Genomic DNA, 26,661 nt, shown 5'->3' with positions numbered 1-26,661 from the left:
GGCTGGCAGGACATTTTATTTTGGTGGGGGAGTGGGGAGACAGTCTTTCACACACATCAGCTCCTTATTTAGGTATTACTACATATTCTGAAAACTGAGCGACTGTTTTTATGCCAACACATTATTGATAACAATATAACAACAGTGGTAGCTGTTTTTTATCACTTAGCACTATAGTGGGTGTTTCTGACTGCCCCTTTCTGGAATAAAAACCTTGCAGGCTATCTTTTGAAAAGTCATGTAGTGACAGAGAAGGCAGTCAAATCAGTTTGCTTGTGTAGTTCCCAGATTATGCCTTCAGTGTTTCTTACTAGGAACCTTGATGAGCTTGAAGTAGTTGATGCATTTTCCCTTGCATTCACTGTCTTGAACAATTTAAGAATTCAATCCAAGTATATTGTAATCAGTAGTGGCACATTTACCATTATTACCACCTTTAAAACAAGCGTGCTCTCCAAATCTCACAGTATTGTGTTTCTCAGTTACCATTGGCTTGCTTTCTGAAAATGACGAAAATGTTAACAGAGCTCAGTGCTTTGCCCAGCAGATGGCATTTGTATGAGTTTTTCAGGATCCTTTGGAATCCATTACTTGCCAATTACCCAATTTTGTTTTGAATACCCTGTATTTCCAGTTAATATTGGACCATTTACATAAAGAGAATGTGCCAGAATTGCTGTAATCTATGCTATAATCAAATCTGCTTGCTGTAGATGATAATTTACTTTTGTTAATTGTTTACTGCAGAATGCATTCAAGAAAACAATTCCTTCTCTATTCACCATAATCACTGCGATATCAATCAACTCTCAAACACAGAATATGTGGGAGTTCTTGTAGGACCTGTATGTTTTTAGTTCAAAGTAGTAATTTTTACTTCTCAAAGTACGGTGAAGTGGCGCGGAGACTCACAGACCAAGGTTGTGCAGAATGGTTGGTATTTACACCGACTGGATATATGTGGTACACATACAGTTAAGGGGTTCTATGCCATGTTAAAAACCTGTGAAGTGGGGGTAATTCATATGGCATAGCAGTGAGTACTGTTTTTGGTTAATGAGATCACTTCAGAAGTTCTGTTCTCAACATAGTCTTTATTTCTCTGGCTCCATGTCATAGCACCTCACTAATAAGTTCTCAAAAAATGTTGAATGAATTGTTTGCAGCAGGGCAAAGAAGTATAGAGGGAAGAGGCTAGAATGAGCCATGTCTGATATGTTAAATATTTCAAAAAGGCTTGAGGCTAGGAAAATTCCAGAGACCCAGTGAAGATACAGTACATATCTAGTGAAACTATGAGGTATTTTTATAGCATTGGAAAAAGCTTAGAAACAACTTTCCACTATTTTACTGTAATGTTTTCTCCCTCCTGGCTGCCCGTCTTGGGTGAGCTGTTTCCTGTTGGTAGGAATACTGTGGAACACTGTTCTTTAGGCAAGACAGACAAATGAAAAACAACTTGGAAAAATCACAAGATCATAGTTACCCAGTACTCCTGATTGGCTCCCTTCCTGGAGTGAACAGTTGTTTTGATAGGCTGGTCTATAAATCCCAGTATTGCTTTTGAAGACTTGATATTTCATCATTGCCCCTAAAGGAGTATATGTCTTTTTACCGGCATCATAATGAAGTTTCTTGTTTCTTTAACCTTTGAAAATAAAACTCAAAAAGTATTTTTGAAATCTATACATGGTTACTTTTTATTTCCTTAAATACTATAAAGGCAAAGGCTAATTATACGCTGGTATTTAGAAAGAAGAATATTTACAAAGAGAGGTAACAGGTGACATTAGTATGTTCGAAATATTCACCTTTTGTTGTTTCTTTAAAAATTTGCCTACTCATAATAACGTCTCTCCACTGCTGAAGATAACATTATATGTCAAGCTCTGATTATAATTAAGCTGAGTTGGTGGGATGACATTATCTCTTAATGTCTACAACAGTCAGGTCTCTTCATGAGGAAATCTGTTATTTAAGATCCATGGTGTCTGCTGTATGTCCTCCAGTGATGTCGGCTCACCTACCAAAAACTGTAGAAAGAGCAGGTAGGGAGGTTGATGATCCTTCCTAGGGAGGTGCCTTCAGTGAGCTTAGTGAATGAGGACATTTTCAGTATGACTGTCTGGAAGGTGACATGTCAAGGCAATTGATAACCCCCCCCTTTTTTTGCACCAGCACTTCAGGCTAACGTGTCACCATCTTAGGCAGTGTTGCATCCTTAGTCCTTTGCATAGTCCTTGCATGGGTATTATTGGTTTCATATTATTTGTAGGATGAATGAGTGAATGATTAACCTTGTAGTAAAAAAGAATTTTGACATATTCTTAGTGTCAGGGCTTTTGCATTCCTTTCCTGTTCCTGTGAACTAAGAAGTGTGCTAAGTCTGTGCTCATAACCCAGGTTTTTTTTAGGAGCAGCTGTATTTCTGTTGTTTGATTTCCTACACATAAAGAATAGGTATTTTAGAAAACTGGAGGGCTCCCAAAAGTTGGCAGCTGTCTAATTTATTTTATTCAGTGTTCCAGGATTTATTGTTTATGCACCACACCCAGTGCTCCATGCAATACGTGCCCTCTGTAATACCTACCACTAGGCTTGCTAACCCTCCCCCCAATCTAATTTATTCATTGTGATAAGCCACTAGTTGAGGAAGGTATCCAATATCATTTCCCTGGGAAGAGAGAGCCAGAGGATGAAATGAACACTTTTTTGCTTTCCTTTCCAAAATGTGAGGATTAATTCAAAGTGTTTGTGGGGTTCTTAAAAGAGCTGAAGAGACATGACAGGACTAGGTGCAATAGGGTGTAAGTCATTTTTGCAGTAGATTTAATTTTGAGTGTGCCTTGGATCAGGCAGGACCCTCAGACCTGTTGACAGCTGTTTGGGCGTTTGTATGATTGTTTGTGGTTCAGGGGACAGCAGACTAACTTGTGAGGTAGTAGGCAGCACACGGGAACTGGGTGCACCCACTGGAGATAGAGAAGGAGAGGGAAAACCTTACTATGAAGTTTGATGATACCATCAGAATGGGACTGGAGTAGAGCAGGAGAACGTTTTTATTTAAAAATGTCATTCCTGAACAAGGGTTTATAGAAATTTCTATTCAGAGAGGTTTCTAGATTATTTCATGAGATAGTTTCTCTAACCTCATCATGTCTTTCTCTTCCTTCAGCTGTTCCAAAGACCCAACGCGCTTGCCGTCCAGCAGTTGACCGCAGCTCAGCAGCAGCAGTATGCACTGGCGGCGGCTCATCAGCCCCATATCGGTAAGTCCTCGGTGGTCCCCAAGGGGGCGGGCCCACAGTGACACCGTGGCCACCACTTTAAGCTGCTAGCTGCCACGAAACCCACTGCTGGAAAGTGATTCTAATCATCTCAGAGTAGATGGCCTCTTCCTCCTGTTCTGCGCTACCTTTTGGCAGTTCTTTATTTTTGGCAACCCTCTAGACTTCTAAGATTTCTTAGTGTCCAGGTATTGGTCTGCTCCCTCTGTTTTGGGATTTAAAGTATCTAACTACAGTAGTAACTAGCATCAACTCTTTTGGCGAGACTGGGTGAAAGCGATGGCATAAGAATAGTTTTGCTCTTGTCAGAGTTGCCTCAACTGTGAGTTTATCAACTTACCATCTTGCTTAGTAGCAGGTAGTAAATCCATTTTCCAAGCAACATGTATTGAAGATCTGAAAAAGTTTTCTCATTTAATGTCTGTTTTTTAAAGTAGCTTTGCCCTTCTCCTATAGCACGTGTTAATGTTTGGTGTACATATCTTGTCTTCCTGCCTAGACCTCCCACGGAGCTTTTAAAGGTCTCTTTGAAACAAAAGGCTGTGTACATAAACAAGCAGATGTAGAATTTTTTTTTTTTTTATGTGTCAAAATGATACCGTTCAGTAGGAAGGAGATCGCAAATCAGATTGTGATATGTTGTGGAAGAAAAGACTTGCTTCCAACCTAAATGTATTAAGGCTAGGCATAACAGCTTTTGCCTTAATCTGGTTTAATTTATAATTGAAGATGCTAGTCTTCATAAATACCTATACATTTTCTTTGAGAAAAACTGTTAGGAAAATTGTTTGAAGTGGAGATAAATTCTTCCTCCCATCCCATTACAGAGTCTTTAAAATTGCTTTGTTTTAGCCTGCCATAATTTTGATAGTCCTTGAGAAATTGTGCTGAATTTGAAACTGCTTAACAGATTAAATTGTTAGCAAAGATAAAAAACAAAAAACAAAACAACAAAAAAAAAGACAAAAAAACAATATATAAGTGTCACTCTGATCTTTAGTATAGGGATTATTTTAACTTTTTAAAAGACCTCTTTCCTTTCAACTTATCCTGTCTTGTCTTTTTTCTTTTTTCTTCACCTGAAGTATGGAGTGAGTAGCTAAATTGTGTAGGATCTGGTGGGGCTGCAGTTCTAGTTGGGTGTGTTTTTACTGACAGGTGTGTTTTCAGCAGGTTTAGCGCCCGCTGCCTTTGTCCCCAATCCATACATCATCAGCGCTGCTCCCCCGGGGACGGACCCCTACACAGCTGGACTGGCGGCAGCTGCAACACTAGGTGAGGTGTTCTTCTGCATGTGGGACTTTATCCCCTGCTAAAGTTGTGGGGGCTGGCAGGCATTCTTTGGACCCTGTTCCCCAATCCAAGTGGAGATTTTTCTTCTGGTTTCCAGTGTCCTCTCCCTGCCAGCTCGATAGCTCTCCTTAGCTGTAACTTCACCTTGAACACATCCAAAGGCAAATTCATGAGCTGCTCCTATATGGGTGTTTGTGATCCATGGAACCACCAAACTGCTCGTACATAGTTTGGGAAATGATCCCCTTTCCTAAGTCATCCTACTGCCTGTGGTCTGCCACAGGCCAGGTCCTTATACTCTATCTAGCAGGCTTTGGCACCTGTTCTCACTTACATGTTCCTGATTTGCTTACCCCTCCCCACCAGTGTTCTCGAAAACTGTTTTTAAACGTAGATCTTACCTTTTCACCTTTCTTCCTTAAATCCATCACCAATTTCTTTTCTTTTCTTTCTTTTTTCATAGTGTATTATCTTTTTTTTTTTTTTTAAGATTTTATTTATTTATTTGACAGAGAGCACAAGCAGGGGAAGCGGCAGGCAGAGGGTGAGGGAAAAGCAGGCTCCCCACTGAGTAAGGAGCCTGATGCCAGGCTTGATCCCAGGACCCCGAGATTGTGACATGAGCCAAAGGCAGACACTCAGGGGTGTCTGTGCCACCCAGAGGCCCCTCAGGATGCATTATCTTTAATAAATGCACAGCACCAGTGTCCTCTGCCATTTAGTGTTTTCTCATAGAAGAAGCCTGTACCGATTTCTGGTTACCCACGCAAACATAGCCCACCGCAGCTATCAGACATGGCTGATTATTCCATCCTGATTGGGTGGTGGTGCGCTATTCCTTGGTACACTGTTTTTAAGGAGCTACCATGACAAACGGAGGATAAGCAAGGATTAGGACCCACTCTGATTTCGCTGTGATTTGTGTGTAGATGTCCCCACATGTATACCACTTTTCTCCCCATCCAGATTAGCTGTCACTGGCTCACCCAAGACATTCTAGCAGAGCTAAAGTGATTTTGATTGCTGTGGGCACCACACTGGCTTAGGTCTCTGTGTCTTAGGACACTGTAGTTTCCTTAGTCTTCTGTAGTAAATGCTTCCCATTCTTTGCCTGGCGCTCTCCTTAGCTCTCACTGCCACCACCTAGAAACCCTTCCTTTACTGATTCCCCTGTTCTTTCTCTGTTACTTACTTTTACTTTGTATTTGCTTGTGGATGTATGCATGAATGGTTTGTTTCCCCTTGAGACTGAACTCTTTCGAAAGCAGTCCTTTCTGTTACTTGACTCTGGAGCACCATTGCTGGCATCATAATGGGCTCACAAAGGTATGGTAGATTGAATTCAACATTGGGACAAAGTCAGTGTCTTCCAAAGTAAAAATTCTGTGGGAACAAATCCCTCCAAGTCATGTAAATCATAATTAAATATTACTGTTATAGGATTTTATTTACTATTATATAGCATATGATTTGCCACCTTTTTTTTTTTTTTTTAAGATTTTATTTATTTATTTGACAGAGAGCACAGTAGACGGAGAGGCAGGCAGAGAGAGAGAGAGAGAGGGAAGCAGGCTCCCCGCTGAGCAGAGAGCCTAATGCAGGACTCGATCCCAGGACCCTGAGATCATAACCTGAGCCAAAGGCAGTGGCTTAACCCACTGAGCCACCCAGGCGCCCCTGATTTGCCACTTTTAACTCAGATGCAGTATAGCATTTCTTACTATTTTCTTTAGCATAGTTCACATTATAGCATGCATTTTGATGGGAGTGTATATAGTGTAGTTCCTCTGTCTCCCTTGCCGTTGAGGGAAACAGAAAGCTCTTACTAGCAGAATGATCTTTGCTAACCATCTTTAGTATTTATTCAGCTGTTACTAACTATTGGCCAAGCATTGTGTTGGGTGCTTTTCTTTCATATGAGTTGTTGGACGACGGTCCCCCCCCCCAAGATTGATTGATTGATTTTATTTATTTATTTATTTATTTATTTATTTCAAAGAGAGAAAGAGAGTGAGAGCAAGAGTACACTTGCATGAGCAGGGGTAGGAGTGGGGGGCGGGAATCTCAAGCAGACTTCCTGCTGAGCATGGAGTCTAGTGTGGGGCTTGAACTCATGACCCTGAGATCCCAGCTTGAGCTGAAACCAAGAGTCAGATGCTTAACCGACTGAGGCAGCCAGTGCTCTGGATGATGATTTTACAGATTAAGAATTTGGGGCTCTTGGGGCGCCTGGGTGGCTCAGTGGGTTAAAGCCTCTGCCTTCGGCTCAGGTCATGATCCCAGGGTCCTGGGATCGAGCCCCGCATCGGGCTCTCTGCTCAGCAGGGAGCCTGCTTCCCCTTCTCTCTCTGCCTGCCTCTCTGCCTACTTGTGATCTCTATCTGTCAAATAAATAAATAAAATCTTAAAAAAAAAAAAAAAAAGAATTTGGGGCTCTAAAAGCTGTTTTTTTTTGAGGTCACACTACTTAAATATTACAGAGTTCGGGTTTGAACCAGGTCTAACCCAGAGTCCATGCATGCACGTCACTGTAGTGTAATGTTGAATTATCTCTTCTCTTTCTTTTCTCTGCTGACTTAGTGTATGTTATTTACAACGAAGAGCTATCTTAGGGACAACACTCTAGTCCTCACTGGAATCATGGTTTGGAGATGAGAGTCTTGCTCTTTGTACCTACCCATCAGCTGAGCCAGATTGAGAAAGACTTTAGTGCTTTCACGAAGAACCAGAGATGCTAACCACCCAGACTGTGATACTGCATATGCTTGTGGGGTGCTGATCACACGGGAATTAGAGCAGGCATCCTGATGAGCCAAGTTCCATTGACGATGCACCCCGGGAGGTATTTTCCTAACCGCAGTCAGAGGCCATGTGACCCCAGAGAGTAGTAGAAATGCTAGTTGAGAAAATTGAAGACGATTATATGAATGTTGGTGGTAACAGCAGTCTGTGCCCAGTTGAAGGTTTTGTTGTTGATGTGTGTCAGAGCCTTGAGACTGTGGCTGCAGGTTGCAATCCAGTCTTTCCCCATGGATGTGGCAACACCGTTACCCTTATCATACCCATTTGCAGGTGAGGAAACTAGGGCCTAGGTTAACGTCTCCATTGTGGTGTTTTCTCTTCCATTCTCTTCTGTAAATGCCCAAGAGACCACCCCACTTTGTAAACACTATTCAGGTGGATTTGGGGACTCCCCTACTCTCTAATTTGGAGGTGTAAGGTTTTTAGACTCTTCAGATTCTGAGGAGTTAAAAGTTTTTTATAAACCCTTTGCCTGCTATAAAAAAGTAGCCCTTACTGTCACCTAGGTTCTCTAAGCAGCATGTTTATTTTGCACCCAGATGTAGTATTTCACAGTGGGTAGTCTTATAAACAGAGCTGCTTGATCTTGGTTAATAGGCCCACAGGTGCAGAAAATACCAAATCAGAAATGTCAGAGCAGTATCGGGCAGTGATGTAATTTGACTTATTGGAATCTTAGAAGCTTAAAACAAACAAACAAAATACATATTCCAGTGGATTTTTGTCTTAATGAAATTTGTTTCTCTTTTTTATTTATTTGAAGGGGGAGAGAGAGAGCACAAGCCAGGGGAGGAGCGGCAGGCAGAGGGAGAAGCAGGTTCCCTGCTGATCAAGGAGCCCAAAGCAGGGCTTGATCTCAGGACCTTGGGATCATGACCTCCGAAGGCAGACGTTTAACTGACTGAGCCACCCAGACACCCTGAAATCTCTGTTTCTGCAGGATTAGCTGCCGTGTCAGAATAGACACATTCAAAATAGCTCTTTGGAACTCTTATCTATAGGCAGTGCTATTATTCAGTCAAGTTGCAGATATTTTAAACTTTGTTTTAAGAAACTTCTCATTGGAGGATGTGTTTCAGCAGCTACGAGGAGCTGGCTTTGAGCCCTTGTCTTAGTTGGCAAAATGAAGCCTTGGTGTTTCTTGCTGCCATCTTCAGAGAATTCTGTGGTATAGATTTCTGCCACACCCAGGCTGCTGTCTATGGGGCTGTATCACCTGTGCTGCCTACTGTGTATGGCACAGACTGTAGCGAGAGCTTGTGGCCAGAGGGGAATAGCTCATTGAGACTGAAGCAGAGGGCTTGGTTTTATCTAGGATGCTTGGCAGGTCTGAAAGGTTTTGCTTCTGTTGACTTAAATTCAAAATTTCATGTATCAGTGTCTGAATGTAGTTGTGTTGAATGACTTCCAGCATAGAAATAGGAGAACCAAGGGCGCCTCGGTGGCTCAGTGGGTTAAAGCCTTTGCCTTCGACTCAGGTCATGATCCCAGGGTCCTGGGATTGAGCCCTGCTTCGGGCTCTCTGCTCTGCAGGGGGCCTGCTTTCTCCTCTCTCCCTTTCTGCCTACTTGTGATCTGTCTGGCAAATAGATAAATAAAATCTTTAAAAAAAAAAAGGAAACAGGAGAACCAAGCCCTTTTTTTTTTTTTAAATTGTTGTTGTTGTTGAGAACCAAGCCTCTTAGAAACTGAATGTTGGGGCGCCTGGGTGGCTCAGTGAGTTAAAGCCTCTGCCTTCAGCTCAGGTCATGATCCCAGGGTCCTGGGATTGAGTTCCGCATCGGGCGCTCTGCTCAGCAGGGAGCCTGCTTCCTCCTCTCTCTCTCTGCCTACTTGTGATCTCTGTCAAATGAATAAATAAAATCTTGGGGAAAAAAAAAAAGGAAATTGAACAGCGGAGGTTCAGTGGAGTGTCTGGGTTATGGCGTCGAAGACTGATGGGTTTTCCTGCTTCAGGAGTTAATGAAGCACCATGGCCCCTGTCCCTGTCAGTCATCTCAGGTGCCATCCTTACCATTGAGAGCAGGGCACAGCTGAATCTTTATCTTTTCCCTTCACTTGATGCACACAGACGCGTCATTTATTTCCCTTCACACAACAAACTCTGTCTCTGTCTGTCCCATGTCCGTTCTTTCTCAGCAGACGCACAGGCCTTTGGCCGTCTTCCTGACCGAGGCCAATTCTTCTGTCTGTTCTTAAAACCCGTTCCTTCCACCTTTGATCAGTTATTCTCCCTTTTGTAATATCTTTAATATTTTTTCCTTCACTAGGTTTTTCATCTAGGCCTGTAGTAAGTTGCTGACTTCAGAAGACTTTTACAAAAATAAAAAATACGTTCTATTTTCACAAACAGAATTCACGATCAGCTAGTACGAATCTATGTATCTTTACTATTTTACCGTAGGATCTGCTGAGTCTGATGTAGTCTTCCGAAACCCTGGGATGATTCCGACTAGTCTAAACTTGCCTTACCTTTCTCTTGCTATTTTTAGGTCCGGCAGTGGTCCCTCACCAGTATTACGGAGTCACTCCCTGGGGAGTCTACCCTGCCAGTCTCTTTCAGCAGCAAGCAGCTGCCGCAGCAGCAGCAACTAATTCTGCAAATCAGCAGACTACCCCACAGGCTCAGCAAGGGCAGCAGCAGGTAAATGTAAACAGAACTTATCCCCTGTAAGTGTGAATTTTAGTAATGGTGTATCATTAAAGGGTAATGCTGCTCCTGTTAGAGAAATGCTGTGGATTGGCGAGTTCCCTCTAGTGTGTGTTACCTGAATTCAGGCTGAGACTTAATGAGACTTACCGAATGCTTTTTATGCTCAGGTTCTTGGTCTGCATTACCTAGGTAAGTTCATGAGATTGTGTAGGAGAAAAGTGCATAGAGGAGCATCCACTTAAGGGTACATGGTTAGCAAGTGGCAAATGAGTACTCATACTGATAGGAAGAGCTGCTTTTCCGCCTTAACTACCGGATGCCGTTGCTGCCTTCCAGACACTGTTCATAGATCACCTCTGCCTCTCCATAGGCAGCTTGCCACAGGGAGGCTCGTGCTCCAGACTGCTTATTGAGGACATCAGCTGAACTGGATATAGATCTTTAAACCTATTACGTACATTTTAACTTAGATAATAAGAGCTCTTTAATGAGTTGGGAAAGAATAATGAACTATAAAAACTTAAGTATGCCATTTTATTTTGAATAAGCCTTTTCTCCTGCTTATTAGAAAAACACTGATTTATTGCTGAAAATTGTGATGAATTGGAAAACTCAAAGGAAAAAAATCCTCATGTCAAGATAAAACAAAATTAATAGGTGGTATTTGTCATTCTAGGTTTATTATTCAATTTCTGCTAAAATTGGGCTTACGCTGTCCACATGGTTTTGAGTTTCTACAGTTTTCCAGTTTTCCATTTAACTTAGTGCTTTTTAGAGATATTTACTAGCTACCTTTAAATCTGTCAGAATATCCCATACTTTATTTTTACCGGTTTACTATTTTTTGATACTTCGCAATATTTTGATGTTACAGTTAAGACTGATATGCTTGGCATACATGTATTATTATTTCCATGGAATAAATTCCTAGAAATGGAGTTTTTTCGAGCAAATAAAATGAACATTTAGGCTTTGATACACATTGTCAAATTAAAGCTGTCTTTTGAGGCAAAGCACCATGCTCATCTGTGACATGTGACATGTGACATAATGCAAACAAGAATGCTTTGATTTTTACCAATTCCACTGTTTAATTTTTCAGATTCTGCAAAATTATAGAAAAAACACAGGTCTTGAAATTCTATCCAATTTATCCTGGGTCAGTAATTTTATAGTATGATAAGTGTCTGGAAGCTAATGCACGATTTTCTTTGCAGTAGATACAACTCTTGTCCCAGGTATATAAAGGAATTTAGCAGAATATTTGTTGACATAATGGGTGATCCCTGTGATATATTTAATAGTTATTCTTTATGGATAGTCAGTATTTACTTGTGTGATGATCTTTGTGTTTAAACGGCTGCCAGATACTTGTGGATTTGGTAGACAGAAGTAATTGCTATGTTTTTAAAATTAGTTCTGCTAGAGTGCATAAGAAAAATAGTAGTAAATACTACTTCTTGAAAGCTTTTTGTTTAAAGCTAAGTGCTACATATGATTTCTTTTATATTTTCTAATTCTGATAAATAGATTTTATGACTTCATAAGATTGAGGAAATGGGATTTGTGTGCCCAGAGTCACATGGGTATTAAGTTGTTAAGATTTGAACACAAATCTATAATTTCACAGCTGGTACTATTTTCTGACTATATTGTGATGTTTGGAGTTACAGAAAGCCAGAGATTTGGTCTTTGTTCTACTACTGACTGGTTTTGCACCTAGGGGTGGGTTGCATGAATATGGAGAATATTGGAAGTTCTGAATATAGAGAAGCTATATCCTTAGCTATAAAATGAGCATTGTAATCATTTGCATATCAGGGTTTTCTGTCATCCACTATTACAGACCCCACTGAGAAAAGGTTACTGACACTCCTTTTTAATAAGCAGCCATATTTTAGTTCCATTGCTGTTTTTGTCAGTTTTTGGTTTCGGTTGTTTTAGGAAAATATGATCAAGTTCTTGGTGAACTCCTTTGTTGTAGTCACTAAAGTGAGAGGCCCTTTTTAAAGTTGCTTTTGACCTTTTGGTCTTGAGATTTTATCAGAAAACAGAACATTTGTTATGTTCTAGGCATGGTAACTGTTCCACACCTAACTACTGGAACTTGGAGCATAGTCAGCCACTACATCTTGCTTCTGATTCCTTTTCATCCTTTTTATGCAGGTTCCTTTGACCTCTGACAAAAATTTTGTTCTTTTCTATTTCAAAATGTTTCCTAAAGAAAAACTCCGTGGGTGCTGGGTTGAAGTCAAGCACACGTTGTCATACTTGGTAGTGATTTGGTGCTAGGTATGGCATTTTGAGAGGGAAGTGTTTAGAATGCCTTCTGAACTTTCTAGATTGGGGGAGACTGTGTAGATGATAATTCTGCTGAGCATGGTGAACGATTATTAATTAAGATATCCCCAGTGAGCATCTACTTGTGTATTAAGTATAGGGTAGATTTCAAAAGCTGTATATAAATCAGTACCTTTGAAAAGAAATTGGAATTTAACAGATTTTGAGCCAAAAGGTAGCTAGTAAGCAGACTCTGAGAGAAGTGTTTTGCAAGCAGATGTTCAGTCATTTTTGTTGATTTTATTCGATGTTAAACTGTTACTTATAAAATTTTACATACGTGTTTCCATAAAATCCAGACTTGATAGCTGTTCATGAAATTAAAAATAACATGATTACTGGCAGCTGACTTGAAAACTTTGATTAATCATCCGTGTCCCACACAGATTTCTAAGAAGACAGTGGACAAAAAGGAAACACCCTGCTCTTCTTATTAAAACTGGGCCCAGTAGTCTGGATTACCTCTTTCTTCAGGCACTATGTCCCTTACCTTGTCCCTCGAGCCTTACACAGCTCTTAACCATACATAAACCTGGTTCACAGTGCCTTATGGAAATGATGCTTTCATTGATGTTTTATTCATTCTTGAACTGTTAGTATTGGCCGTATCTCTGTACATGCTGTTCACTTTTCCTAGAGAGCTCTTCTGGGTCATTGGTTAGGCATCTTCTAAGTCTTAGTGCAAACACTTATCTGGGCAGCCTTCTTTGACTCTTCTGTCTATGTGGATTGAAACACTTCTTCTCTTGTAAAGTCCGTTAGAATCTTTAGGTCACAAACAAATATTTTGATAGTAATTAGCTCTTGGTTATTGATTGTCTCCTGGATACCAAGTATTGTGCCTTGCAGACATTAATTCTAATACTCCCAACAGATCTGCAAGATCAGCAGTACTCTCACTACTTGTACAGATAAGGAAATAAGAGACTTGGAGTCAAGTAAATGTCTACATGACTTTTTGCCAGTTTGGGTGGTGGTGTTTCCCTTATACTCATTTAATAAATAGTTGATGGTTAGTGGTGTTTTTCTTTTACATTTTTTGCCAAATGGTACCAAGGATAATCTGTACGCAAGTTCCTGATCATATATCTAACTTTTATAAAGAGCAGAGTGATCGTGAAAGTGATCTGATAAGAACTTTCTTTGCCTTTCAAAACATGTAAAACACATTTTATAATTTTAGGCTTGGTCTGTGGGTTTTGCGTTTTTACTTGCTGGAGTGTATAGATCATGTGCAGTAGATTCTTCAGAGCATTCGGAGTGAGAGTGATCTCCACAATTTTGATACCTGTGTTTCATTTGTGAGAAGTAGATCCTTCAGCACAGTGACAGAACTGGTATTCTGTACTGAAAGGCAGTGTTCTTGACACTCGTCTCCATTTAGGCAGTCTGTGGAATTTAGGAGAGGAGAGATAGGAACAGGTCAGAAGACTCCGAGGTCAAATCTGATGAGCTCGTTTGGGGCCACGGGGGCCTTGTTGAATGAGAATAGTGTTAATAGGGTAGAGAAGGTGCCTTATACTCCATAAAGAAAATATAGACGTTTGGTGGGGTTTTTTCTTTTCCCCTCTTTAAACACAGATATTTTGATTGAACTGTGTGGGTAAATTACCCCTGTTCATCCTATCTAAACTCCCCTCCCCACGCTCCTAGACTCCTCCACCCACTTTTTGTCAAGCACTGATATTTTACAGAGTTGCCATTTGTTGTCTCTCTCATTCACTAGAATAAAAGCTTCAAGAGGGCAGGGGCTCTGTCTTGTTCATTGCTTTATCTCCAGTACCTGCCAGAGGATAGATGTTATGTATTTCATTAATGAACCTTTTTTTTTTTAATGCTTTTGGCTACTTATAAAGGTATAATAATGTTTAAGAATGGTAGAATGAGATTTTACTAAAAGAGATGTTGCTAATTGAATTTTTATCCTAACAGCAATGCCATATAAGACATTATAGGAGAAACAATTTACAACTATCAGTTTTTAAAAGTTGGCCCAACTTAAACATACGGTGGGTCTTAGGTATTTTCAGTGAGAAGAAAGTAGTTGACTTATTTCTGTCTCCCAGGTTCTCCGTGGAGGAGCCAGCCAGCGTCCTTTGACCCCAAATCAGAACCAGCAGGGACAGCAAACAGATCCACTAGTGGCAGCTGCAGCAGTGAATTCTGCCCTTGCTTTTGGACAAGGACTGGCTGCAGGCATGCCAGGTGAGGCTGCATTGATGTTTCTAATACTGGAGGGAAAAACAGTCTGCTTGTTGGGGGAGATCGAGAAGAGAAGGGAAAAGGCAGTGCTTTAAGCTTGTGTTGGCTTTTCATTACTGGGGGACTGGCAAGGATGACATACACTTGCCCTCACTTAGACTGTAGTTCGCTGATGAGAGCACCTAATTGTTCTGAGCCAGTCTCGTCTTACATGTATCTCCCCACACACTGCTTGGAGTATTCTGTATTCCTTTGTGATGATCTGTTTTCTCCCTTAGGATTATGGATGATAGATGCAGTGGCCAGGCTACTTTAGCATCACTCCAGGGCCTTAGCCTTCATGCTGATGTTCTGAACAGTATTATTAGGAAGTTCCAAGTGTTCCTTAATGGGCGAACCCTCCTGGGATTTCTCCCAAGCCAACAGCAGAGATGCTTTGTAGCTGCCTGCCTGTGATTGATATTTATCTTGAATATGTGTTATTTTTGGCTCACTGTCACCTGGTCCTGTTCTTTGCATGGATTGGAAGTAATTTGTGCTTCTTCCTTTGAAATAGGTCCTTATAGGACCTTGGCATAAATGTATGGGTTCTTACAGATGGTGGAGTATAGCCCAATTAATTGATCTATTTATGGATTCCTACTGAGTAACTTTAACATATGTCATTTGTTATATAGTTATTAAGCATTCAGGTTTTATTGGGAAGTCACTTATTATTTCTCCTATTGTTCAGTAGAATTTGGAGAGTCCATCTCATATGGTGATGTGAAAGATCCTATTATTTGATGTGTGTCTAGGTTTTACCTGCTAATTTGCAGGATATTTCTGCTTACACTGTTAAGAGGTATGAAAGTACCATGATTGTTGTAATCATTTATACCCTCTGTTACTTCTGTAGTCAAGAAAACATAAACAGTTGTCAGTGTATGATTTCTGGGCTTGATACTCTGAAGAGCGTGGGTGTTCCCTATCCCACTGATTTCCCTTTTATTTATTCATTCATTTATTCATTTATAAAGATTTTATTTATTTATTTGTCGGGAGAGGGGAAGAAAGCACAAGCAGGGGGAGCAGCAGGCAGAGGCAGAGAGAGAGAAACAGACTCCCTGTTGAGCAAGAAGCGCCATGCAGGACTCGATTCCAAGACTCTGGGATCATGACCTGAGCCAAAGGCAGGACGCTTAACCGACTCAGCCACCCAGGTGTCCCCTGAGTTCTTTTTCTAACACTTAGTAGATGGTAAATAATATAACCCCTTATTGTGCCAGATATCATGGTAGATCTGTCACATTCATACTTTGTCACAGAAGCTTTATGAAGTAGGTATTATTATCTGTATTGAAGAAATGGATGCTCAGAGATAAAGGGTCATACAGCTGTTTAGGTGGTGAAGCCAGGAGAGAGATTCTATGTCTGTCTTTCTCCACATCTGAGAGTCTGTGACTGTTGACAGTATGCAACTACCCAGGAGGCACTGTTAGTTTCATATATACTTGTATGTGGCTTAATATTTCCAGGTTACCCCGTCTTGGCTCCTGCTGCTTACTATGACCAAACCGGTGCCCTTGTGGTGAATGCTGGAGCGAGAAATGGTCTTGGAGCTCCTGTTCGGCTTGTAGCTCCCGCCCCAGTCATCATCAGTTCCTCTGCTGCGCAAGCAGGTGAGCTTCCGTCTTCGTGAACTCCTGTCAGTGGCCCAGAAGAGGTGGTGGATGATGTTCTGAAACGATGTGCTGAAATGTACTTTATTTGGCAGTTCTCAGTATAGCAGTTCTGCCCTGTAATGTTTCAAAGAGAAAATGAGAAGCAGCAAGTGACCTCGATAGATTCTGTTGACAGCCACATATCAGCTGGTTAGCAGCAAGGACCTGCTCCTCCATGAACGTAGGAAGTTGGATTACTCACACAAAATGGCACCGTTGGCAGAAGTCCAAGGCTAATTTCACAGAAATCCATGACATTATTTTAAGATAATATTTTGTTGTTGTAGTTTTTTGTTTTTTCGATGTTGGTGTTTGCTTTTCTTTTTTTTTCGGAGGGCGGTGGGATGGAGGGGAATAGTGAGGAATGGCAGAGCAATACATTTTAATAGGGGTGGGCCAGAATGGGTTTTTATTTTAGGCTTTATGTATGTGTATATATATTAGGAATATAAATTAGGAACAATAGCAGGAACATCCAGAAGAGAGCAACGTGTTCAGGAATTCGAGGGGATTGTATATATTGCTGACGGGTTCTGGAAAAGTCCTCAACATTGATATTTGTGGAACTTGAGAATTTAGGAAGTAGTCGTATTTAAAATGGCTACATTTGACATCTGTACCTATTTTAAACTGCAGACTCTTTAAAGCTACCACTGTAGTGAATTTGGCTTCCATGGTATTTTGACTTCAAATTGGAAGCATAAGTAGAAAATAGAAGTCTCAGATGGAAGGCTCAAAGGCAGATTCGTGTCTGCTTTGCGAAGCTAGGAGCATGTGACAGTGTTTCTGGAAGGCTAGCTCCAAGGCTGGGGAATGTGGCCAGCGCCTTTCCCAGCCCAATGCTTTGCTTTCTTCTTTGTAGCTGTTGCGGCGGCCGCAGCTTCAGCAAATGGAGCAGCTGGTGGTCTTGCTGGAACAACAAATGGACCATTTCGCCCTTTAGGAACTCAGCAGCCCCAGCCCCAGCCCCAGCAGCAGCCTAGTAACAGCCTGGCATCCAGCTCTTTCTATGGCAACAACTCTCTGAGCAGCAATTCACAGAGCAGCTCCCTCTTCTCCCAGGGCTCTGCCCAACCTGCCAACACATCCTTGGGATTCGGAAGTAGCAGTTCTCTCGGCGCCACCCTGGGATCAGCCCTTGGAGGGTTTGGAACAGCAGGTAGACATCCAACTTAAGTGCTGTTAAAACTGAATTTTTGCTGTTTTTACAATCTCTATGGAACACTGATGATGCATGGAACCCTGGACAGATAACCCAGGCAGATCTGGACCGAGCCCCGTGGGAATCCGGCCATCCCACATATCTTTGAGATGACGGACTGTTAAAATCAAGTTTCACAGTTGGGGCTGATTTCAGGTTTATGCTCATATTGCTACTTATTTATACTCTCATAGTTGATTTGTTTCAGGGATTAGAAAACCTGGGGAGGTTTTTAAACAGGCATTGGGAAGAATCTGGAGGGAAGTGTAGAAATGTGGATGTTAAAAACCGAGGGAGGAGGACTGACCAAAGACCACAGGGTAGTGTACCCCACAGTCTGCAGGCCTTACAGAGTCGGGAGTTTGCTCCAGTCTTTTGAGAAGAATGAAGGTGGCTATTATGGAAAAGTGGGAAGAAGGACATTAGACTGAGATATTTTTAATGTTTCAATGGGAGGATAAAGCAGTAAAGTAGTAAGGAAAACAGTGGGATAATTGCAGTGTTTGTAAAACAATGTAATTTCAGAACAGAAGGGCATGTTTTGAGAGAGAGAATCTTAAATTGGAATTGGGGGCTAGCAATAACTCTTTATTGAACCCATTGAGAAAACAGGCTTTCACATGTAAGTCTTGTGTAGCGGGGAAATTACCCCATTTACAAATCTTTTTTCTGTACTCCATTTTTCTACTAGAACCTTTGGGTTGATGAAAGGCATTCTTTCTAGCCCATTTTCTTTCACCTTTTCCATAGCTTATGTGGCCGTCCGAGCTTTTTACCCCATTTCCACTCCATAATATGTGACACCAAAGGAAGGTAAATTCAGCATTCGTGTGATGGTTTGAACAAAAGCTTCATGTTAACCTGAGCCATGTCCTCTTTATTACTTACCTGCCCCTAGAACTGCCACATGAACAGTTAGGCTGTCTCTGCTGACAAATTTGCGGTGGTAAGGAGTCTGGATCAAAGTGTTAGGAACAGGTCACTGGGCTTGTTCTTCAAAGAACAGGCCTTTTCTTATCTGCATTGTTTTAATTCCATTTTAGTTGCAAACTCCAACACTGGCAGTGGCTCCCGCCGTGACTCCCTGACTGGCAGCAGTGACCTTTATAAGAGGACATCGAGCAGCTTGACCCCCATTGGACACAGTTTTTATAACGGCCTTAGCTTTTCCTCCTCTCCTGGACCCGTGGGCATGCCTCTCCCTAGTCAGGGACCAGGACATTCACAGACACCACCTCCTTCCCTCTCTTCACATGGATCCTCTTCAAGCTTAAACCTGGGTAAGAACCATTACTCTAACACCACCTTGAACTCTAGAAATCTCTTGCCACTGATGACATTACAAGTTCTTTGCGTAAGCAAAGGACAATCCCTTTATCCTAGGAAGTGTCCTGGGTGTTCTGTGCCTTCCTTAAGTGCCTCATGTTATTTAGGGTGTACCTAGAGAGCATAGCAGTTTTGGATTTATTGGGTGCATCCCCTGTATATTCACTTCAGCTTCAGTCTGAACATCTTGTTCTTTGGCTGCACATGGGAGTCTTTCATTATAAACCCAGGATAGAGTAATTTTCAGGGAAGCTGGAAAACACAGAGACATAGACAAAGAATGTGTTCACCTAGTGTCACCACCGAAATATCACAGTTAATATTTTGCCTTATTTTTCAGACTCCCTCCCTTCTCCCCTCATATACACTTAATATCTTACTTTTCCACATAAAATGTTTTATTTTTAAAAATTGCCAGACTCTTACTATTATTTTTTTGGTATAAATTACCTAGTATGCTAATGAGTATAGATGTGTATTTCTCAAGTGTATGTTTAGGTTGTTATTATGTATGGGGATTTAAAAATGTTACCATCTAGTTGCTAAAATGAGGAAAGAAAAGAGGATTGTAAACAGCAGGCTGTAAGAATGAGAAGAAACTTACATTAGTACTTTGAGTGGCAAATTCCCAAGTCTTCCATGAGGTGGAGTGTGGTGCATACTTCCTTCCCCTCAGTTACTTACCAAGTTTGCATTTTGAAGTGCTGATTTATTTCTTAGATGAGTCAAGTTGAGACATTGAAGTAGAGTGACCACGCAATTTGCGGCACAACCCAGGACACCTTTGAGAGTAGGTGGGGGTGCTGTTAACAATGAACTCAGTGACGACAGACCTAAACAGGCAGTGTCCTAGGAAAAGTCAGCATGTATGGCCATTCCCAAAAGATTTTGTTTGGTTTTTATTTTTAATCCTCTCTTTTGTTTGTTTGTGTATTTGTTTGGGGGCTTTGGGGGAGCAGTTTTATCTTCATAGTAAATTTGAGGGGAAAGTACAGAGATTACTCCTGTACCCTCTGCCCTGTACACATGCAGGTTTTTTCAGGATCAGCACCCGCCACCAGAGCGGTACCTTTTACAGGTGATGAACCTGCATTGACACATCATTATCTTCCAGAGCTTGTAGTTTACATGGACTCTTTTCAGTTTTTAACCAGCAAGATTAGAAGTGGCTTTATGGGCTCTGAGATGAAGACTGACTGAACACAAATAGTACGCTTTCATTTGGAAATACAGAGACTGGGGAGCGATTTATAAAAATCAAAGAAGCCCTGATAGTAGAGGTAATATTCTGGACTAAGAGTGCCATCTCGGAGTTGGAGAGGTGGTTTTTAAGGCAAAACTGTGTACGTATGTATGTACATACACATTCTGTGAGCATGTGTGTGTTCTGAAATCTCACATGGTCAGAGCTGTCCTTGTGGAACTCATTGTCTTAGGTTATATATAGATGTTACTTTAGAGAAGTTGTCGGGCCATTCCAGATTGGAATATCCAAGTTGGACTGATAAGGCAGTGGGGTACATTGCACAGTAGTGTTTCCTAGTGACAGAGTGCTTGACTTTAAAGACCGAGGGTAATGCATTGTAAGGGGTAAATAAAAGTCCCAGTTTGGTGTGTAGATGGAAGGAGCTAACACATAGTAGTTATTATCTGCTACTGTTAATGGTTTTGGGTAGTGTACATGTAACTCTGGTAGGTGTAGTATTTTGCCCGTGGTATGGAAGTGAGGAGATTTCCTGAAATATCTTGCCGAGGTCTTCTCGTTATCTGGAGATTGAGCATCAAACCTCTTTGGCTCCAGAGCCCACGCCATCATTGTACATCTTGTCACATGATATGCCCAGGGTATCTTTTAAACCAGTGCATTATCAAATCCAGAAGTCTTACCTTTTAATTCCTTGATTTAAACATTTGAACTGTGTCAGCTCATATTGACATTCATAGTACACCAACTAAATCTTGCAAACTTTTTTGTTGGGGGAGGCGGCCTAAGAGCCGGGTGGTAACTATTTCAGACTTGCAGGTCAGGCAGTCTCTATACAAGCATTCCGTTCTGCTGTGCAGTACAAAAGCAGCCACAGACAAAATGTAAATGAATGTGTAGCTATCATGCAGTCAAACTTTATTTCCAGAAATAGGTGGCAGCAGGCCACATTTGTCCTGTGGGCTGTGGTTTGTCAACCCTGAACTAGATGCTGTGGCTCTCGGTGTTTGAAAATGGAGCCGGAACTTACATGCATGTACTTACATGCATGGTGTCTTTGCTCTTTCCAGTGCCTCGGCGATGTTGTGAAGTACACTTCCTTCTTAATTCATGTTTCCTCTGTGAAGGAGGAAATAACTGTTAGTACAAGTTGTTTCTCATTTAATGACTTGCCGTCTGCCTCGCTTTCTTTTTAAGATATCTTCCCTTTTAAAAGCAGTTGACCTCATTTAAGCAATTTAGTTGCGTATGTTTGCATGGGACTTCCATTACTGCGTGTCCTGTATCTGTCAGGCATGTCATTCCTCAGGAACTTTGTGTCCTGATCGATAGAGCTTTGCCTTTGCTCAGTCTGTTTCCTTGACTGAAGGGTTCTTGCGTGCTTTGGTCTTAACCTAGAGAAAGTAGAGGTACGAGAATTGGTCTCTAACAGCGTCCATACAGAGGTCCTGAAGACATTTTTTGGTGCAGGAAACGTAACATTTCTTTACCAAATATATATTAGGCCACACCTGATCTGGTTTCTTTGCTGATAATGCTGTACTGCTGACAGCGGCCATTAGCTCTCCGATCGCTAAGGGCTGTGCTGTGCATGCATTCATTGTGTGCAGTTCTCTCCTGACTCGCTTCTGCACAGGGAATTTAAACTCCGTGTGATCTCGTGCCTTTCATAATACCACACAGCTAGCAAGTATTTGAATGCACATGCCAGCCTATAGATCTCTCTTTTTTTCCCAGTATGGATCTTTTCTCCATCATATGATTTTCATACTTCTTCCTCAGAGTCACACATGTGTTCGTTAGAATATTCTCCAGATGATCACTGACCTGCTTAGTCAGCTTAGTTTTTCTTTTCCTCATTATTTATTCAGCGACCACTTGTTGGTGCCTACTTAAGACTCTTTAATGTTTTTTCCGTTAGCAGTTGTTTAAAGACCAAAATTCTTTTTTTAAAGAAATCTTTATTGAGTTATATTTTACATAGAAAATTCATCCATTTCAGGCTTACAACCATCACCATAAATCGGTTATAGAATATATAGAATATTTTTATCCCCTCAGTTTTCACAAGACCAGTTACAGTTAATCTGCATTCACACCTTTAGCCCAGTCAGCCACTGATTTGCTTTGTTTTAAAATTTGTCTTTTCTGAACATTTCATATAAATGGAACCATACAACATGTGATCTCTTTTGTTTGACTTCCTTCCCTTCTCATGGTGTGTCCCCACCTTCCACCGCATTCTCATGTGTTTTGAGATTTCATTCATGATCTTATATGTGTCAGTAGTTTGTTTCATTTTATTGCTGAATTGTTGTCTTCTTTATGGACATACTACATTTTGTCTAACCATTCACAGTTGAAGGATTTTTGTCGGTTGTAAGTTTTGGCTATTAAAAATCATGCTGCTGGGGTGCCTGGGTGGCTAAGTGGGTTGAAGCCTCTGCCTTTGGCTCGGGTCGTGATCTCAGGGTCCTGAGATCAAGCCCCGTGTCGGGCTCTCTGCTCAGCGGGGACCCTGCTTCCTCCTCTCTCTCTGCCTGCTTCCGATCCCTGTCTATCAAATAAATAAATAAAATCTTTAAAAAAAAAAAAAAGAGAAAAAGAAATCATGCTGCTATGAACATTTACATGCAATTCTTTCTTTGGACACATGTTTTTATTTCTCTAGTAGTAGAATTGCTGATTTGTGTTTCAGTTTTATGTTAAACTTATTGAGAAAATGCCAGTGTTTTCCAAGTTGGTGCACCATTTTACATTCCCATCGGCAGTGAGGGCTCTGACTTCTTTGCATCTTTACTGACATTATTCTTGTCTTATTTAATATAGCTATTCTAGTGAGCTTGAAATGGTATGTCAGTGTGGTTTTAATTTCCATTTCCCTCATGACTAAGGATGTTGAACATCATTTTCTTGTGCTTATTAACTATTCATATATCTTTGGTGAAATGTCTGCTCACATTTTTTGCCCATTTTAAAATTTGGGTTGTTTTTCTTATTACTGAGCTGTAGGAATTCTTTTTATATTCCTGGCTACAACTCCTTCATTAGATACTTGCTTTGCATGTATTTTCCTCTGGTTTTCTGCTTGTCTTTTCTTTCTCTCCTTCTTCTTCTTTTTAATATTACATCTCAATCCTTTTTTTTTTCTTTAAAAGATATTTATTTATTTATTTGTCAGAGTGCGTATGAGCACAAGCAAGGGGAGCAGCAGGCAGAGAGAGAAGCAGGCTCCCCGCTGAACAAGAGGCTCCATGCAGGACTTGGTTCCAGGACCCTGGGATTGTGACCCAAGCCACAGGCAGATGCTTAACTGACTGAGCTATCTAAGTGTCCTGTTTTTTCATTTTGCAGTAGTTTTTAATTTTGATAAGGTCCAGTGTATCATGCTTTCTGGTATAGGAATCTTTGCCCAGCTCAGGCTCATAAAGATTTTTCTTTTATGTTTTGTTCTAAAAATTTTACTGTTCTAACTCTTACATTTAAATTTATCATTCAGGGTGCCTGGATGGCTCAGTGGGTTAAGCCTCTGCCTTCGGCTCAGGTCATGATCTCAGGGTCCTGGGATCGAGTTCTGCATTGGGCTCTCTGCTCAGCAAGGAATCTGCTTCCTCCTCTCTCTCTGCCTGCCTCTCTGCCTACTTATAATCTCTCTCTGTCAAATAAATAAATAAAATCTTTAAAAAAATTTATCATCCATTTTGAGTTAATTTTGTGTTACTGAATGAGGTGGAAATGCATTTTTTTAAGTGTACACCATTTTCCCCAGCAAAGTTTAAAAATTTTCAGTGTACACGTCCTATACCCCTTTTGTTAAATTTGTTACTATCTTCTTTTTCTTAAGCTGTTATGAGTGGAATTGTATCCTTACTTTGGTTTTGGATTGTTTGTTGCTTGTTTATAGAAATACAGTTGATTTTTGTGTATTGATTTTACATTCTGCAAATTGGCCATACTTACTTATTAGTCCCAATAGGTTTCGGTAGATTCCTTAGGATATTCTCTATGTAGGAACATGTTACTAGTGAATAAAGGGTTTTCCAGTCTGGCTGCCTTTTATTTCATTTTCTTGTCTAACTGCCGAGAAACTCCAGCACAGTGTTAAATACAGTAGATAAGAGCACACATCCTTGCCTTGTTCCTAATCTTGAGGATAAAGTATTACTCTTTTACTTTTAAGTATGATCATTGTATTTTACTTTTAAGTATGATCATTGTAAATTTTTCATAGATGCCCTTTATTGGGCTCACTTCTGTTCTAAGTTTGAGCATTTTGCCATAAATGGAATTTGGATTTTGTTCGGTGCTTTTTCTGTTTATTGGTGAATGTGTGCTGTTCTTTTATTCTGTGAATATGATGTGTTACATTAATTATTTTTTGGTTGTTATACACGCTTGCGTTCCAGGGATAAACTTTGCTTCATCCTATGGTTAGTATTTTTTTTGAAGAGTTTTTGATCTATATTCATGAGGGAGTCTGTCACTTCCTTTCTTTGTCTGACTTGTTATCATGGTGGCATTGACTTTATAACATAGGTTGGGAAATGTACCATCCCCCTCCGTTTTCTGGAACAGTTGGTGGAGTATTGGTATTATTTCTTTAAACATTTGAAAAATTCAGCAGTGAAACTATCCTGGCCTGGGTGTTTACTTGTGGAAAGATTTTTAATTACTAGCTCAATTTCTATTTACATCTTATGGAGCCAAGTTTTTCATTTCTTGAGACAGTTTTGGTAATTTGTGACTTTCTAGGAATTTGTTCTAAGGTGTCACATTTGTTGGCATAGAGTGGAAATGTCTTTTTTTTTTTTTTTTTAAGATTTTATTTATTTATTTGAGAGAGAGAGAGAGCGAGCGAGCATGAGAAGGGGGAGGGTCAGAGGGAGAAGCAGATTTCCTGCCAAGCAGGGAGCCTGATGTGGGACTCCGTCCTGGGACTCCAGGATCATGACCTGAGTTGAAGGCAGTCACTTAACCAACTGAGCCACCCAGGAACCCCTACGGTGGAAATGTCTTAAGAAAGAAAATCTCCCATCCACTTTCTCAACTCTCCCTTCTATCTCTCCCACAGATAAACATACATACACATATGTGTGTTCAGTAATAGAAGTAAGTTTTTTATGACCCTGAGCGAGTCAGATTTTGAACTAGGTGTCTTAAGTGTGTGTTATACTTCTCAGTTTAAAAGTATTGCTTTTGTAATTATTACTATTACCATTGATCTTATTATTATTAACAATTAGACTTACAGCTGCCATTTTGTGGCATGTATGTGGGTGAGATGAAACCTTTAGGCTCTCAACCCGTACCTAAAACATTCATCTCTATTAAGTTCCAGCTGTACCTCAGCAAGAAAAAGTAAGGGATGTGGAGATGAGTCTCCCAAAGATTTGATTCTTACCTAAATAGTTTCGTGTGTTGCCTCCCTATAGATGGCTCCATTCCACACCCATCTCCCCCTCATTTCCTGAAATGCTCCTTCATGCTTACGGTTTTCTCCATAATCTCCAGATTGTGCCATTTTTAAACTCTAAGCATCAAGAAGTAGCAGATGTAATATAATGTGCATGGTTGACAACTCCCAGCTGTATCATGTGCCCTGGAAGAAGATTGCTGTGCTTGTTAATTCCCACAGTTTTGAAATACAGTAAAAATGAGCTCAAAAGTTCATAATCTGTCCAAGGCAAAAAAAAAAAAAAAAAGTAAGCACTTAGTTTTATATGATAGAATTCCTATCTTCTTAAAATTAATTCTCGCTGTTCTCATATGTCCTTAGTCCTTTAAGAAGAGAAAAGTTCAAACATGAAATGGTTTTCTCTGTCCCTGCATAAACTGCCAGACATGTTTCTAATTTATTGTTCAGTAACTTACTGTTTCTGGTTATTTACTAGTCATGTGTGTGCCTTTTGTTCTTCTCCATTCTATAAGGTAATGTAGTATTTTGTGACTGCTCACCTGAAAGTGACTTGTCACCAGTAAAATTAACCATGTGAAAATTAACTTATTTTGGACTCAGTAGTATGCACTGGTGACAACTCATTTTGAGCTTATTTTAATTTAGGGCTACCTGGCTGTGGTATTAATATTAGGGAGTAGATTGGGGAGAACTTATGGTAAACATTTTGATGAGTGGTGTTGGCTTCTGCCTGTATTAAAAAGTCAGATGTTGGGGATCTTGGCAATTTTTTCTTTAAAGGTGAAGAAGGTAGGATTTTGCCCCATGGGTATTTGATTCTGTTTTTCTGAGTCTCTGTTCTCTTCCTTTTTGGTTTTTGGGGATTCTATTGATACATCCTCTAGCCTAGAGATTCTTCCCTCATGTGGGTCCCATTTACTAAGAAGCCCATCAATGAATTCCTCATTTAGGTCACAGAGTTTTTTATCGCTAGCATTTCTTTTCAGTTCTTAGGATTTCCGTCTCTGCTTCCATTGCCCACCTGTTCTTGGATGCTCTCTGCTTTCTCTGTCAGAGCCTGTAGCATATTCACCAGAGTTGTGTTCATTTCCTGGTCTGATGACATGATTACCCCTGCAGTGTGTGTCTTCAATGCTTGCTCTTTCTCTTCACATTGTGTGGATTGACTGTCGGTGTGCCTTGTAATTGTTGAGAGCCGCCTCTGATGCACTGAGTAAAAGGAACCAATATAAAT

At 40.6% G+C, this 26,661-nt stretch overlaps 1 protein-coding gene and 1 non-coding gene across 14 annotated transcripts in view; both read left to right on the top strand.

Annotated features, from left to right (window-relative positions):
- The window catches only part of PUM1 (pumilio RNA binding family member 1), a 141,167-nt gene that overhangs the window by 89,950 nt on the left and 24,556 nt on the right, over positions 1 to 26,661 (top strand). For 4 of the 13 annotated variants that reach the window (XM_059137924.1, XM_059137916.1, XM_059137917.1 and 1 more), the window contains 7 exons: positions 3,176 to 3,269; positions 4,446 to 4,562; positions 9,875 to 10,026; positions 14,442 to 14,580; positions 16,095 to 16,238; positions 17,143 to 17,439; positions 18,525 to 18,761. In XM_059137924.1, the coding sequence (XP_058993907.1) occupies positions 3,176 to 3,269; positions 4,446 to 4,562; positions 9,875 to 10,026; positions 14,442 to 14,580; positions 16,095 to 16,238; positions 17,143 to 17,439; positions 18,525 to 18,761 (1,180 nt within the window). The remainder of the gene's footprint in view (positions 1 to 3,175; positions 3,270 to 4,445; positions 4,563 to 9,874; positions 10,027 to 14,441; positions 14,581 to 16,094; positions 16,239 to 17,142; positions 17,440 to 18,524; positions 18,762 to 26,661) is intronic. The other 9 variants (XM_059137925.1, XM_059137920.1, XM_059137919.1 and 6 more) reach the window with 5 other exon arrangements.
- Positions 14,701 to 14,778, top strand: LOC131810695 (small nucleolar RNA SNORD103/SNORD85). Its single transcript, XR_009345674.1, has one exon. It is a non-coding gene; the product is annotated as a small nucleolar RNA SNORD103/SNORD85 (small nucleolar RNA).

The sequence above is a fragment of the Mustela lutreola genome, chromosome 10 (assembly GCF_030435805.1).
Source record: "Mustela lutreola isolate mMusLut2 chromosome 10, mMusLut2.pri, whole genome shotgun sequence".
In the NCBI taxonomy this organism is placed as follows: domain Eukaryota; kingdom Metazoa; phylum Chordata; class Mammalia; order Carnivora; family Mustelidae; genus Mustela; species Mustela lutreola.
The sequence above is the reverse complement of the archived record's forward strand: the minus strand, read 5'-3'. Positions and strand labels throughout refer to the sequence as shown.